Source organism: Ictidomys tridecemlineatus, chromosome 8, assembly GCF_052094955.1.
Source record: "Ictidomys tridecemlineatus isolate mIctTri1 chromosome 8, mIctTri1.hap1, whole genome shotgun sequence".
In the NCBI taxonomy this organism is placed as follows: Eukaryota; Metazoa; Chordata; class Mammalia; order Rodentia; family Sciuridae; genus Ictidomys; species Ictidomys tridecemlineatus.
In genome coordinates, this window is record NC_135484.1 from 29031023 (window position 1) to 29046785 (window position 15763).

At 34.7% G+C, this 15763-nt stretch overlaps 1 protein-coding gene across 5 annotated transcripts in view; it reads left to right on the forward strand.

Moving 5' to 3' along the window:
* Window positions 1-3395: 3395 nt before the first annotated feature.
* The window catches only part of Hbs1l (HBS1 like translational GTPase), an 87482-nt gene continuing 75114 nt past the window's right edge, over window positions 3396-15763 (forward strand). Inside the window, exons 1-3 of one of the 5 annotated variants that reach the window (XM_005329783.4) lie at window positions 3396-3613; window positions 6788-6853; window positions 14453-14581. In XM_005329783.4, the coding sequence (XP_005329840.1) occupies window positions 3571-3613; window positions 6788-6853; window positions 14453-14581 (238 nt within the window). In that variant the 5' untranslated portion in view covers window positions 3396-3570. The remainder of the gene's footprint in view (window positions 3614-6787; window positions 6854-14452; window positions 14582-15763) is intronic. The other 4 variants (XM_078019089.1, XM_078019090.1, XM_005329781.3 and 1 more) reach the window with 4 other exon arrangements.

The following is a 15763-nucleotide window of genomic DNA, read 5'->3' on the forward strand; positions in this document are numbered from 1 at the left end:
ATGACTATTTGGACTTTTATCAAAATGAAAAACTTTGTTCAAAACTGTTAAGAGAATGATACTGTTAAGAGAATGAAAAGATGAATCACATACTGGGAGAAATAATTCCAAATTACATATTAGATAAAGGAATTGTATTTCTCATACAAAAAGTACTTTTCAAACTCAAACACAAATACCCAGGTTGATTGTATAGCTTAGAGTTAGAGCATTTGTCTAGCATACCTGAGGCCCTGGGTTTGATGCCAGGCACTATAAAGAAAAACAAACCAACCACCCAAAACCAAAACCCAAAAAGCTGGGGGGCTTGTAGCTCAATGGCTTGTCTGAGGTATATGAGGCCCCCAAGCTCAATTTCCAGCACCACAAAATAAACAAAACACCATATTAAAAATCAACCAAACTGGAAATCCATATGCAGCAAACTGAAAATAAACCTCTATCGCTCACCATGCATGAAACTCAACTCAAAGTGGATCAAGGACCTAAGAATTAGACCAGAGACCCTGCACCTAATAGAGGACATTATTATCCTAGATGCATGGTTGCGCATATGTTGTGACGCTGCATCATGTACAACCAGAGAAATGAAAAGTGCTGCAATTGTGTACAATGAATCAAAATGCATTGTTGTCATGTATACTTAATTAAAATGGATAAATTAATTAATAATGAAAAAAATCAACCAAAGACTCAAACAGATGCTTTATCAAAGATGAAATAGGAATGTCAAAAAGCACAATATATTTTGATCCCATGAAATACTGGAAGGATGAGAAGGCTATGGAACTTCATCATTCCTGGAAATGTTATGTTAAGTGTTAGCCATTTTCTTTACAAAGCTAAAAATTATCTACTATATCATCCAAACATCTCTTCCTAGGTACTTACCCAAGAGAAATAAAGTTTATGTCCATACAAATATTTGAACATGATATTTATAGTAGTCTTATTTGTAGTAGCTGAAATTGAAAACAACCCAAATACATATTAATAAGTTAACGGAAAAACAAATTTTTGTGTATCCATACAATGAAATTCTCATCTTTGATACAAAGGAATGACCTATTTATTGATTTAAGTACCTACATGGTTGAATCTCAAAACAATTATGTTGAGTGAAAAAGATAAAGAAGAAAAATATACTATATGATTTCATCCATATAATATTTTAGAAAATGAAAACAAATCTATAGTGACAGGTGATCTGTTGTTGCCAAGAGCCATGGTGAGGAAATAGGAAGGGGCAAAAAGCCTTGAATATTTTGGAATTTTTATATTCTGGATATAAAAGTACTTGAGGAATCTCTTGGGATTCTGGATATATTCATTATCTTGATTGGCTTGATGGTTTTACTAGTGTACATATGCTAAAAATATACATATGTTTACTTAGTATACATATGCTTAAAGATACTAAATTTACACTTCATAAAGTGATACCTTCATAAAGCTGTCAAATTTTTTTTCAGTAATGTAGTTAAGCTATTTTCACCAATTAATATAAAAATGAATTCTTTACTTGTATACATATGGTATTTGTGAGTTTTCTCATAGCAACAGAGTCATCACTATATTTCTCTTTTTGTATTCATTCATTCATTCAGTAAACATTTAAAATTCCAGATATCAGGATGGTAGAGAAACAAAGATTCAGCTTTCTAACTAGTGAGGTAGAGAAATAGCATTTATTGAGTACCCATTGTGTCACAACTACTGTTTTTACATGTATCACTTCATTTACTTTGCACAAAACAGAAAACAATGATATTCTTATATATCCATTTTACAGATGAAGAAATTCAGCTCAAAGATGTTAACAGACAGAAAGCAGCAAAATTAGGCCTCCAACATTATGGTACTTTCCATTAAGCCATAGTCACTCTTAGAGAGCACAGATGCAGTGGGTCAAAAGTCTGATACTTTCTGAGGAAGTCAGTGAGGCCTTTGCTATTGGGACTCTATGGTTTGAGAAGCTTTGAGGTGCTCCTGAATTTAGAATTTTGAAGGATTGAGTGCATTCTTGATGACAGAGTCAATTTTCATACCATCTCTCAGGCAGAAGTGTTCTTTTCTTATTCACTGCTCCTGTACCACTTTATGTGGTCAACTCATAATTCATTTTCTTCAGTGAGTTAGCTCAGTAAGTTGTATCTAAATTAGTTACTGATGATTACAGTGGAAGGGAGGCTGCCATTTATATTTTAATAACAGTATTTTTAAGCGTCTTCAATGTTCTGTACTATGACCTCTTCCATGGATAAATTATTATTCACAACTCTAGAAATTAGATAGTATTACTATCCCCATTTTTCAAAGAAACAGGCTGCAAAATATAAAATTATTTAAAGATGTAAACAATAAAAAAACTTAAAATCATACAAAATTAGCAACTATATGTTTTTTCAGAAAAAAATTTTATCTCCGAGCTGTACTAAATAGCAGTGATAGTTAAAACATTTCTTAGTCAGACATATTCAAATGCAGGTATAAATTATCTTCTAAGCCACTTACAAATACGAGTTAAATTTGTATTACTCTCATTATTTCTTTCTATTGTGGATTATTAAAAGCTGAGCAAGCTCTTAATTTGTTTCTAGAATTTGACATTTGCCTTTGATGCATAGATTCACCATTTCAAAAACACAAGCTCAAAGGAAGTGAGCATCATAATGAGGTTGGCTTTTATATAGCATTATTAACTTTATGTTCTAAGGAATGAGGACATTTAATAGCAGGTTATAGATTTAGTATCCCCAACATTCATCATCACCACCTAAGGCCAGTGCTATGTCTAAAAAGGTATATTTAATATGCTTAGCATGTTACACATGATTATGTATTCAATGAATGTTCGCTGGATTTCATGATGTTGAGGAAGATAGTTTACAGAGCTAAGGGCAGATAGTTGTTTACTCTACGTGTTAAAGGAGAATGGAGTTCCTGTATGAAGTCTTGAATTACTCAAAATCAGATTGGCCTATTGTAGCCAAATCTAAATTCAACCATATATTTTTATTTAAAACTGATGTCTCCCTCCACCTCCCAAAAAAGAAAAAAAACACCTGGCCTATTTCTTATTTTGAATTTTATACAAATTTGTGAGCTTAACCATGTCTCAAAGATGTAAGTTGGATAAACCAAGCCCTACTCTTATTGAGCACACAGCAGCTTTTTCAGGATATTATCAGAAATGAAATTTGGAAACCCAGAATGCAGGCGTAAGTCAAAGATCTCTGCTGGTAACACGTAATCCGGGTAGCAAATTGTAGACGGCGGAATTTCCCAGCTTTGTAAATCCACGTCAGTCAATTTGCCCGTGGGCGGGGCCGCTCCAAAAACATTCCTTCCATGCGCATGAGTGCGCATGCGTCTCAAGCGGAGTGTGACCCTGAGTGGTTGCCGTCGCGCAGTGCGCGAAAGACGTCGCGCGTGCGCAGGCGCTTGGCGCAGAGGCCTGCCGGAAGCCAAGATGGCGCGTAAGTGGTCTCCAGGCCGCAGTTGGCGCCTAAAGAGTATCTGAGCCGGGTGTTTTCGAAGGTGCTGTGGCAAACGCCCTGTCTTGCTGCCATGGCCCGGCATCGGAATGTCCGAGGCTACAACTACGATGAAGGTAGGTGACAGGGTCACGCCGGGACATTTTTACTATTCCAGCTGGGATTCTAGCCCGTTGACATTCACTTCAATCCAAGTTCTTAAATAGTGGCTCCCGGCTGAAATTCTGGGAGGCCCAGTTGGGGAAATAACAGGACGTTTGAGAGCCAGCTAATGGTGCTAACTCGCAATTTCTGATTTTTAGGATATATCTTATTTAGGGGAGGGGCAAGTGCCGCACAGCTTCATATAGGAAGGATATTTGGCGAGGTTAGGATCCGATGATATTAGGCACATAATATTATAACCAATCCCGTTGTTTTTCCCCTGGTTGGGCACTTGCTTGTCTCCATCTAACCCTGTTTTCCCTTTTAGAAATGTTCATAAAAAGTTGCTTATTGGTAAAACACTGATGGACTTAGAGCCATGTTTAACTGATCTGTAATTATGTTAGATTTACATGGTAAATCTTTGTCTGTCCATATGTTTTTACTATACAGCTTAGCTTGAAGTAACAGATGGATTTATTTTTCAACGAATTTCAAATAAAAAAAAATGTACGAGACAGTAGAAAAGATACTTAAAAGACCCACAGAACAAGTTGATCAGATAATCTCGAGGCATGTACTCAGCTCTTCACTATCAGTACTTGATATACATATATTTTGACATGGAAGTAAAAAGTAGTGTTAGAATAAAGGGCATGGAAATGAACTTACGGACTTTAAAAAACTGAAAAGAACAAATGTGTGTATGAACATTGTCTAGTAGTTTAAAAGTAGTTTTCAGAGGAGGATGTTATGCAGTGCCTAATTATAGGTATTACCAAGCATTATTCAAACTGAAAAATATAAACACATATGGACTAATGCAGAAGAGGAATAAAGACCTATTGCTTTGTAAAGTGCAAAGCATGTAGTGTTTAATATGTTGGTGGTTTTTATTGGCACCTCCAGTAGTTTTTGTTTTAAAATATCAGTGTGATCTGGTAGTTTTAGGCAACTAACACTCTGTGCTACATTTGGAGACTGTGACCCACTACATTCTTCCTGGTATATGTTAGAATGGAAGTCCTTTTAAAGTAAGTGTTCTGGTGGTTGTCAACATTGACATGTGGACCAAGGACTCCTGGGAAATGACTAGACTGGGAGCTTTTATTTTTTTGGTGAGACATTATTTTGCTATGTTGCTCAGGCTGGCCTTGAACTCCTTCAAGTGATCTTCCCACCTCAGCATCCTGCATATCAAGAACTACAAACCTGTGTCACTGTGCCTGACTGGGAGATATTTGTACAATTATAAAATAAATGACATGAATAGGTTTTATTATTACTCATTCATTTCTTTAGTAGCCATCATTTCCTTAAACAACCAAAATTGAGTGCTTAAAGCACTAAAGCTGGGGAATGACATTAAGATATTGAGGGTAGTCTAAGAAGGAGATAATAAAAAGTAACAGATAATAATGAGAGAGACTACAAAAAGTAAGGATAGTGCTATGGAGGCTGCAAAAAAGAGTGTCTAATTCAGAAAGGGTTGGGAGTTGAGGTGAAGCAGGATTTCTGTGTGAAGGAAAGTTTGCTGGAGGAGAGGTTCTTGGCTGCAGGGAGTGAGTGCTAAATATCTTCTCATCTTGGCCACCTGAGGTCAGGTTGCCATGTTTTCTTTGGAACAATTGCTGACATCATAACCAAGCAGTTCCTGTAGCATGGGGGGTTCATACCCCTGTTCTGTTTATGAAAGTTCGTACATCTTCAGGGTCCAGTTTGTTTCTGTTCTTCCTAATTAAGCGTTCCCTTGCATTCTCAATAATAATTTAAAAAAAATTCACATAAGTAATTTAACCTCATTAGCATTTGTGCTCTAAAATACTTTGATTTCTTTAATTCCTAATTTGTTTTTTCTCTATAATTTGGATAGTACTTTACATGATTGCCTCAGATACTAGTTTAAAAGCCCTACTTTAATTTTATATTTGATCCAAATAGCATTTGTCTAATTTTTCTGTGCCAATTACATTTGGTATTAGCCTTTAAGCATGATGTTTTTAATGCATGAATACCTTAAAAAATTGGCTAACTTCATCCTTTGTTGTTTTGGATGTTATATTCCTAGAGATCTTTCCCTAGTATCCCTACTCCTAATTCTAGTTTTGTTCATATGTGTGTTTATATCATTGTGCTGTAAATCTCATGTTGAGCACTTGTGTAGTTTTGTAGTTGTCCATTTTTTTTTATATGTATTCCCTGTCAGAATTTTGGTTTGGAAAGAGCTGAAATGTGCTCATTTTTGTACTGCAAGTGCCTCCTAAGTAGTCCCTGGTCCAGTGTTAGCATCTATTAAATAAATGAATGAATACATTTATATATTCCTTGTGGGTTTTAGTTCTTAATAGTTTGACTCATTAATTTAAATATTAAAACAAATAATTATTTACTGTCATATGTGTGCCAGGGACTTGGCTAAACGAGTTCTTGCCCTGATGAAGATGATATGCCCATAGATTAAAACAGGAGTGGTGCTTTGAAGACAATAAATTGAAGTTGTGTGCTAGAGGGCAAAGGTGGAAGGGAGGCTTGTTGCATTACCCAGGTCAGGGAAGACTTCTGGAAAGTGATGACATTTAAGCTGAAACCTTACCAAGGATAAGAAACAACTTTAGGAAGATCTGGGCAAAGAGCATATTCCAGTCAGTAGGAAAAGAAGCTAGTTAGCTGTAAAGAAAGTGAGCACAAAGCTATTTAGGGGTAAGCTGATTTTGTAAAGATTACTTAATTATATAGTGAAGAACTACTGTTCTTGGGACCTAGACATGCTAGTGAATTCTATTGAAAAGAAGGATTTGTCTATAGAGAGTACTTGGTGAAAAACATGGATGGATGGCTTAGTTTAAGATTTTGTCAACACTGGAAAGACAAGTTTATTACCATAGGATTATTGTTATTTTTTGATAACATGGAGTGAAAATTTGGGAAAACATTAAAAATCAACCTAAAAGCACAAGAACCATGTATGTTTTTATATATAGAATGTCAGTAAATACCTACTTTGTAAGTGAAATACGTAGAATTTTTTGAAAGAGTTGACATTTCCAAGTTTTGACAATTTATTTTGGAGAGAATTTAGATACAGTATTAATAAGGGAGGATATAAAAAGAACTTGTAAATTAATTTATTTCTTTTTTGATTTTAGATTTTGAAGATGATGATCTCTATGGTCAGTCTGTAGAGGATGATTATTGTATTTCGCCATCAACAGGTGAATTTTTAAAAACAATTCAATTTCCTTAATTTGAATGTTAAAAATGTCAAGTAAATACTATTGTTATTCTAGGGCCAGAGTGTTCTATATGACTATAATATGTAATATTTAAAAAGATAAATGTATATTGATTTTTTTTACCCATGAATAGCATTTAAAGTTTTGACACCATCATTTAGTTTTAACAGTTTGAAGAAAATTCTGAAGACTACGGTTTTCCAATATTCTTTACAACATGCAATTAATCTAAATACACTAAATGGTAATTTAGTTAGTAATGAAGTTCTAAAGCCTCTGGAGGCAGACAGCAGTTAATTTTATATCTTTAAGGATATTTTGAATATTAGAGAGAGATGTTGTACATCCACTTTTTTTGTAGTACTTTAGTGTTTTTTTAAAAATTGACACAATAATTGTGCATATTTATGCGGTACAGTATGATATTTAGTACCTTAGATTATCTACTGTTAAGCAGTATGGTAAATACACCAACTACCCATAGTTCAGACATTTTTTTAGTGGAACCAGGAATGGCTGCAGGGGATTTCTACCCCAGCCCTTTTTATTTATTTATTTTCTTGAGACAAGGTCTTACTGAGTTGCTGAGACTGGCCTTTAACTTGAGATGTCCTCCCTCAGCCTCCTGAGTCACTGAGATTGCAGGTGTACACCACTCTGCCTGGCTATTTCAGACAGTAGATAGAGCCACAGAGAGATTTAGAGTTCAGATTCCTATATGATTCCACATCAGAGTTGCATCTTTTATTCATCTGTTCAAAGATTTCTTTGCTACCATATAAACAAAATTCTCCTTTCTAGTAAAGACTGAGTATTTTTTATCCTTTCTTTTATACATTTTTCTTGGCTATTATAGACAATGGTTGAAAATTCCTGTTAAATTTTAATGTAGCATTAAAAGAGGGTATGATTTAACTATTGCTAGGTGTTACAAAAGTATAATTCATTAAACTCACTTTCCATTTAGTTTAAATGTTTATTATAATAAAATTACCTTTAGAGCCCTTTGCTATGGCCTGAATGATTGTCTTCTCCAAATTCATATGTAAATATTATTCTCAAGGTGATGATATTAGGAGATGATAGGTCCTTTGGGAGGTGATTAGGTCATGAGGGCAGAGTGCTCATGAATGGGATTAGTGCCTTTCTACAAAAGGTCCTGAATAGATTCCTTTGCCTTTCTACCTTGTGAGGACACAGCAAGTAAGTGCTATTTGTGAGCCAGAATGCCTTGATCTTGGGTTTCCCGCTCTAGGACTTTCAAAAATAAATTTCTGTTTATAGGCTGTCCAGTTTATATGACATTTTGTTACAGCAGCTTGAATGGTCTAAGACATTCTCCTCATCATAATTATTCTATTGTCTACTGAGATGCCCTATAGACTATACCTGCTTTAGTTTATTTTTAGACTTTGAAGACCAAATATACCCCATTTGAGGCGTAGGTATGCTCTAGAACTTGTCTTTAATACTTCTGTTCTTCCTGTTACTTGTTATTCTGAAATGCATCTTGTTTTATTTGTAGGGCTGCTCTTAAGATCAAGTACTTTACTTATTTAACCTAATCATGATCTTTTCTCTCTCCTTTTAATGTTTCACTTTTGTCATTCAGGATTCTGATAATAGAAGAAAATTTTACCAGTTATTTTATCAGAGGGAATTTAATACAAAAAGAAGTTGTTATCCAGGAATTACAAAACAAATGTTGCAGAAAGGACAACCCAGATATCAAGAATGTAGTAACTATAAGAAGAATTTACCATCCGTAGTTCTGTATAGAACAAACAGATGAGGTCGAAACTGATCTTTTGAAGCTTGTGGGATCTCCTTGGAGATAGGACTCAGACAACAAGGAGGGGTTCTGCTTTGCCTCTGAGGTTCACCTGAGGTCCTAGGGAGCCTGGCTGATGCTGGTGCCTCTGAAGTGACTTTTTGAAGCTGGGTTTCAGCCTTTTGAAGAAATAATTTCAATTTACTCTCTGCTGTGGTGTTTAGGGAGTGAAGGGGCAAGTTGATGTTGATTCTGGGAATTTTGAAAAAACTGAAAAACTTAAGTTAGTTACTGTTTACTAGAATAAACTGCTTTTGCAAGGTAAAGTATTGCCAGGGCGATGCTGACCAGAACAAAAAGCAAAAGGGAAGGAGTGTGTGCTTTCTTCCTTCAGCCTTGTAGTGTTCCTTTAGCATCTTACTGGATGCTAAAAAGGAACTAGTTGTCAAAGAATAAATGTACTTTGTAATACTTGAACATCAGCATCGCAAAGCTGAGTAAATGTGGGTTGGAAGCTGAGAGATAAGTTAACAACCAACATTCCTTTAGAGCTCCTTATTGAGGGATTCAAAAGAAGATATTTTATAGGGATATAAGCATAAAAGAAATTTCCCTTTTTCCAAGGATCCCCCTAGGCACTTGCCCTTTGGGGCTCATACAATTCAGTGTCAAAGTTGACTAGGCACTTTAAACTTTGGAGGTAATAAAGTGATGCCTGGTATCTCTGTCCTCATTACTCACATTCTAAGTGCAGTAGAAAGCAAGGTACATTTGTGTAGCTGAGAAGATGATGTGGATATAGTATTAGAATTGACTTTTAAAAAGATCTCTTCTGCAGTGTAGACAGTGGATTGAAAGAGGTACATGAGCTAATATAGGCAGATTAGTTAGAAGACTATTATACTAAAGTATATAAAGGATATTAGGACAGTGTTCTCAAAGTGTGGTCCCTGTACCATCATCATGACTTGAGAGTTTGTTAGAAATGTAGTTCAGAGGTGATGGTGGAGGGATCCAAGAGTCAGAATCCTATGGTGAGGTGAGACACAGCAATGGTATAAAAACCCCACTAGATTGTGTTTGTGGCTTGCATGGGGAACCATATGTTTAGGATAAGAGTGGATTTGGACAAGAGATTTACAAGATTTACAAGAGTTGAGATCTTCAGTACTTGAAACTTGGTAAATATGGCTTATATAAGGGTTGAACCATTCATAGAGTGATTCCTGAAAGACACCTTACTATTGCAGGCTAACTCTCATTTAGGTAGGCTTTTCTGATAAGTAACATTTACTATTGAGTAATGAACTAATAGTGCAAAGGTCAGGCCTTCCAAAGTTGTTTTTTTTTGAGATTTGCATTTGTGGCCTAGCTTTCTTGAGGACAGAATCATAGTTTATCCATGTGTCTCTCAAAGCTCTTGATGAGCATATGTTGATCTTGCATATGTTTGTATTCTGGATAGTCTGCCTATGAGCATCACATTTTTTACACATCAACAAGTCCAATATCATTATCAAAGCAGGAGATAGTTAATTCGAATTTCTTTGACAAACTTGTATTTTGAGCAAAAGCATGTGAATTTGGATGTTTTATTAAAAAATTTACAGAGTAGCAGTAATATCAGATTAAAAAATTTAACTTCCTCTTCAGTGGGTTTCCAAGTAACTGCCAATATAAAATGAATAGTTTAAGAATACCTTGTTCTTAAAGAAGCAGCTTACTATGGCAACATCAGTAGGATTTACTGTAGTGGGAGTCATGGGCTTTGAATTTGATCCGTATCTCTATTAATAATATCCTAGTTGGCGACTGAATACTTTTTGGAATAGTGTTTGGGGATTGATGGACAAGTGAAGGTTTGAGAAGCTCATCAAGTAAAAATTAACCCACATATTGAGTCTCCCCTCCATATGTGTTCTACTTCTAAATTAAAATAATTGAAATAAAAACACACAATTGTTTCATTGAAGTGATCTTACTAATAGTCTATTGAAGTCTGTTAATTGAGTTACTTTGCCAGTTAATAGGAATTTCTCTCTAAAATGTATCAACCTATATATATTGTTTTGAATTCAACAAAGTGCAGTTTTCCTTATGGAAAGGTGATTTCTAAATGTAACAGCTTTATTTTTTTGTTTCCTTTAGAAAGATTGGTTTTGATACTGAATATTGAATATAAGTTGAGGAGCAGGGTAGACACTCAGATAGTTTTATAACTCTGTAAAACTACGAGTGTCTGTTTTTGTATCAACTAGTATGATTAGAAGTAATCTATATTTGCTCTATCCTGTTTAAAATCTGTATTGGATATCAATTTATGTGTAAAAAAATCTCTCTTCTAATAAAATTTCCTATTAATTTGATATAAGGCAGCCTATAAAGGCCTGTTCACAGCTGACTGCAACAATTTGGTGGGTGGGTGAACATGAACCTGACTGGAATCCCCTGGGAAGGCTTCTGGCAGATGGGAACTGGGCTGGCAAATTTAGAGAATGGGATGTTAGGTAGAGTAAACAACATTGCTTAAGTAGTGGCCTCTTAGTGAGGTTTGTTTCCAGAGACTCACAGGATTCACAGAATTTGTAGCATTAAAAAGAACTAGGCAGGGAAAAGTAGGAACCAGATTGTGAAAGATGTTTTCAATTTTGGGTTTGTGGTGTCAACTTTATTGGAGCTTTTTAAGTCAGGGGGATGGTATTTTAGGCAGGTAAGTGACTGATGACAGTTTACAGAATGGAGTATAGGTAGGGTAGATGAGAGGGGAGATTTACAGATCAGAGTTTCCTAACCTTCCCAGTGGTCTGAATCAGTGCGAGTAATTGTTAAAAACATAAATTTCTTGCTCCATTCCAGCACCACTGCATCAGAAGCACCAGGGGATGAGAGAGCTGTACCTCTGCATGCTCACATGATTTTGACCTTAAGGTGTTTGGGGAACAATTTTAGGTAGTTTCAGGAGTTAGGTTTTGAATTCTCTAAACTTTTATGTTTGTTAAAATGCCTTACATTTGAAAAATCATTTTGTGTATCTGTTTTTTTCAGAAAGCACTTCCATTGTAGTGCTTTAAAATTTAGAGTTTAGAGAAGAACAACATTTTATATCTATTACCATGCTTTTCTCTGATTTAACTTTTATTTTATTTGTTGCCTTTGGGCTGTCATTTCAACTTCAAAGGTTTGGAATGCTTCCCTTCTCCCCCCCAGTATCTATTTTTTCTACAAAAGTTTTCTCGACTTGTTTTCCTCCCTAGCAAATCTAACCATTTCTACTTCTAAAATAGTGGCAATAGCACAAGTTTGTGAGTTGGATTCACGTGTGAGGGAAGGTGCAGTGGTATTAGGGACCCTCGTCTGTCAAGAATAGCTCCTGTGAGGTAGAGTAGAAGCCTGAACTTCGAGAACTGTCTCTTCCCTGTCAGTATTTTCTAAGTAAAACTTGTTGAGGGAAACATCATGATTTTTTGCCTTAATGTTTGGATCTTAGATTTCTTGGATCTTAGCTAGAGGTAAGAGGGAAGATGAAGGAAGTACATTTGTTGAATTTAGGCTAAACTTAATATAATTTAAAGGGCAGAATAGCAGTTTGTAAATCACAGACTCAGAATGGCCCTTTTTACATTTTTTAGTATATTACACTATGTTAAATCTAAGATGTCTTGGATTTTAAGGCATCTCATTACTTAAAAGAAGGGAGAAACATACACATACACAATATAATATGTGTATTCCTGAAATTCTTTGTGGTTTTCAAAATTAAATACTAAAAATAGCTCATGGGATGTAGGAGGATCAGGACAGGCCGCTCAACCTACAATATATGAACAAAATCTAGTTATCTTAATAAAAAATGCTTGCACATTTGAAAAGATGCATTGACTTCTCAGTGAAGAAATACTCCAGTAAATGTAAACCTGGTATACTTAAGACAAATTGTAAAAGCTTGATAGAAAATGAAGAAAGGGTTGAAACTCATGAATAATGTTGCAGAAGCAAAATACAGATCTTGGAGATGCAAGCAGTAAGCACTGTCAAACAGGGTACTTGGCCAAACTGAGCCAAGAGAAGAATGTGAGGCTATGTGGCACTATAATACAACTAGAGTTGCAGTATTGTATTTGTTTTTGTTTGGTTTTATTGGGTTTCAACCTTATGCTATTACATGGTGATGCAGAACATTGAAGTGTTAGGGGAAAAGTTTCAAAAATTAAAGCATCTTTAATGTTACATCCTCATCATTCCTTTGTGTACCTATTAGTATGAGCTAATTTGTGATAAGGAAACATGCATTATAGAATAGGTTGAATTCTTTCAACTTCTCTGTATGTCTCTTACTCAGTTCTCCTTCTCCAAGATCTCTTCTACCTCTTCAGCTTTTCCTGTTTTCTTACCTCCTTTATTAAAACTGCTTTAGAGCTGGGCACAGTGGCACACACTTGTAATCCCAAGGACTCTGGAGGCTGAGATAGAAGGATCATGATTTCAAAGCCAGCCTCAGCAATGGTGAGATGCTAAGCAACTCACTGAGACCCTGTCTCTAAATAAATAAAATACAAAATAGGGCTGGGGGTGTGGTTAGTGTTGAGTGCCCCTGAGTTCAAACCCCTGTACCAAAACCAGAAAACAGACAAAAACCAAAGCAAAACAAAAAACCCAACTGCTTCATTCTTCACTTACTAATCCTCTGCAATACTTTCCTATCTATATTATTCTTTTAGCTTTTAAAATATGTTATTACATTTTTCTTCTTTGCCTTTCCTGTTATAATAAAGCATCAGTTTATACTCTGAATTGAGAGCATCTGTGCAATGGCCTTCTCAGTATAGGTGTTACACATAAGCCATAGTTTTTTTTTTTTTGTACTGGGAATTGACCCAGTGGTGCTTTACTGCTGATCTACATTGTCAGCCATTTTTATTTTTTATTTTGAGACAGTGTCTTTCTAAGTTGATGAAGCTGGCCTCTAACTTGTGATCCTCCTGCCTCAGCTTCCTGAGTTACTGGGATTACAGGTGGTTATCATAATATTCATCTTGGGCCATAGGTTTATGTTCTGTGTATTATTTGTAAATTTTACATATAATTTCCCTTTTATAAGTAATGCCTTTCTGAAAACATGTACAAAAGTCAAATGTAGGCATTTTATGTGAGGGACTTAATATGTTACATGTTATTAAAGAAAGCTTAGTAATGCAAAACTCTAATAATACCTTGCCTTTTGGATATTGTATTTATATTTTGTCCTTCATAACATTGGTTAATTTTATTCTCTTGTAATTGAACAATCTTTGAGACTGATTTCAATGGACCATCTAGTTAAGGTAGTAGAAGTGTTAGTATTTTGGGGGTGTGTGTGATGATTTTTCCTATTGCTATTAGTTCAGTAATGGCATTCAAAGATATATTGGCACTGTGATAGAGTGTCTTTCCTCCTTTTAATGCAATATGTAATACCTCATAATATCACTCACTAGTGATGCTTGTATTGTAGAAGAGCACAGCCTGATGTCTGAAAGTTGAAGGTTTTTTACAGTGTAAGTGAATGATTGAATGAATATTTACAGTGTGAGTGAGTGATTGAAAGTATACATTGTTCAAAAAATTAGGACATATTTTTGGTCGTGTTTGTATTTGGACAAATTAGTAATTCTTGGGAATTGAAAACTATTGCTAATTTTCTTAATTATACAATAAGTCTTTAGTATTTTATAACTGAGCAAATAAGTTTTTTTTAGAACTTTTGTTAAAATAAAGAGTTAATGAAAAATGTCAATACCATAGCATTCTTCAATTACTTTACATTCTAGCTGCTCAATTTATTTACTCACGACGTGACAAGCCTTCAGTTGTTGAGCCTGTAGAAGAGTATGATTATGAAGACCTGAAAGATTCTCCCAATTCTCTTTTGAACCATCAGCTAAGTGAAATTGATCAAGGTATAGTAAAAAAAATAGTGTTGTCTATATTTATTGCCTAAAAATAATTAATAATGAAATATATTAGAATTTTAATTTTACTGTGATTATTCATAATAGTGATAGGACAGTAATGATACAAGAATATCTCATCTTCAAGGAAAATTTACATTAAGCATATTTTGAGTAGAATATTTAACTATGTGATTGCAAATTTGATTATATGGCTACTGTTCAGTAGCGGGAATTTTTTATCTAATTTTCTCATTCTTTCATCTTTCTTTTCCTTAAGAAAAAGCTCTGGGGGCTGGGTTTGTGGCTCAGTGGCAGAGCGCTTGCCTCGCACATATGAGGCACTGGGTTCAATCCTCAGCACCACATAAAAATGAATAAACAACAACAAAAAAATAAAGATATTGCAAAAGAAAAAAAAAAAAAGAGAGAGAAAAAGCTCCAGTGATTTGTTATAAGATAATTTTTAAGAATATGTATTGTTTCATAAGCTTTATGGGGAGTTTATGATTAGAGGATAGAAACTTTCTTATTTGCAAAGATTTTTAAGTACCCAAAGGCTTTAAAAAAACAAGCTAAAGGCCAAAATAACAGCTATGCAAGTGTCCTGATGGTTCACATCTGTTTAAATTACACTTCAGGTTGGAACTTGTAAGTTCAATGGAAGTAACATTGGTTGAGCTTTCTTATTTTCAACTCCTTTAAACATTTTAACAAAAGTACTTATATTTTATCTTGTAAATTTGAAACATGATGTTGCTTCAAACATTATTTAAGCACAGATTGATAGTAGAGCTGAAATGGCCAGATATATCACTATGTATCTGTTAACAGTAAGCAGGGATAAGCTGATTTGCTCTTTTTCTACAGTATGACTTTTTCCTGTAAATATTTATAATGAATGAGAAATCTGTGAGCTGATCTTTAAATAAGTCAACAAAATTATACCAGCTGCTAAACAAATCAAGAAAAATGGAAAGAATACATAAATACATATAAAAAATAGAAAGCAGAAAGACAAATGAGAAGAAATAAAAAAAAACAATTTCTTTATCAACTCTGGAAATACATTTGAGGGTTAGTCTCTGTGTCCTCTATTCTGTACCATTGGTCTACCAGTCTGTTTTGGTGCCAATACTATGCTGTCTTTGTTACTATTATTCTGTAGCATAGTTTGAGGTCTGGTATAGT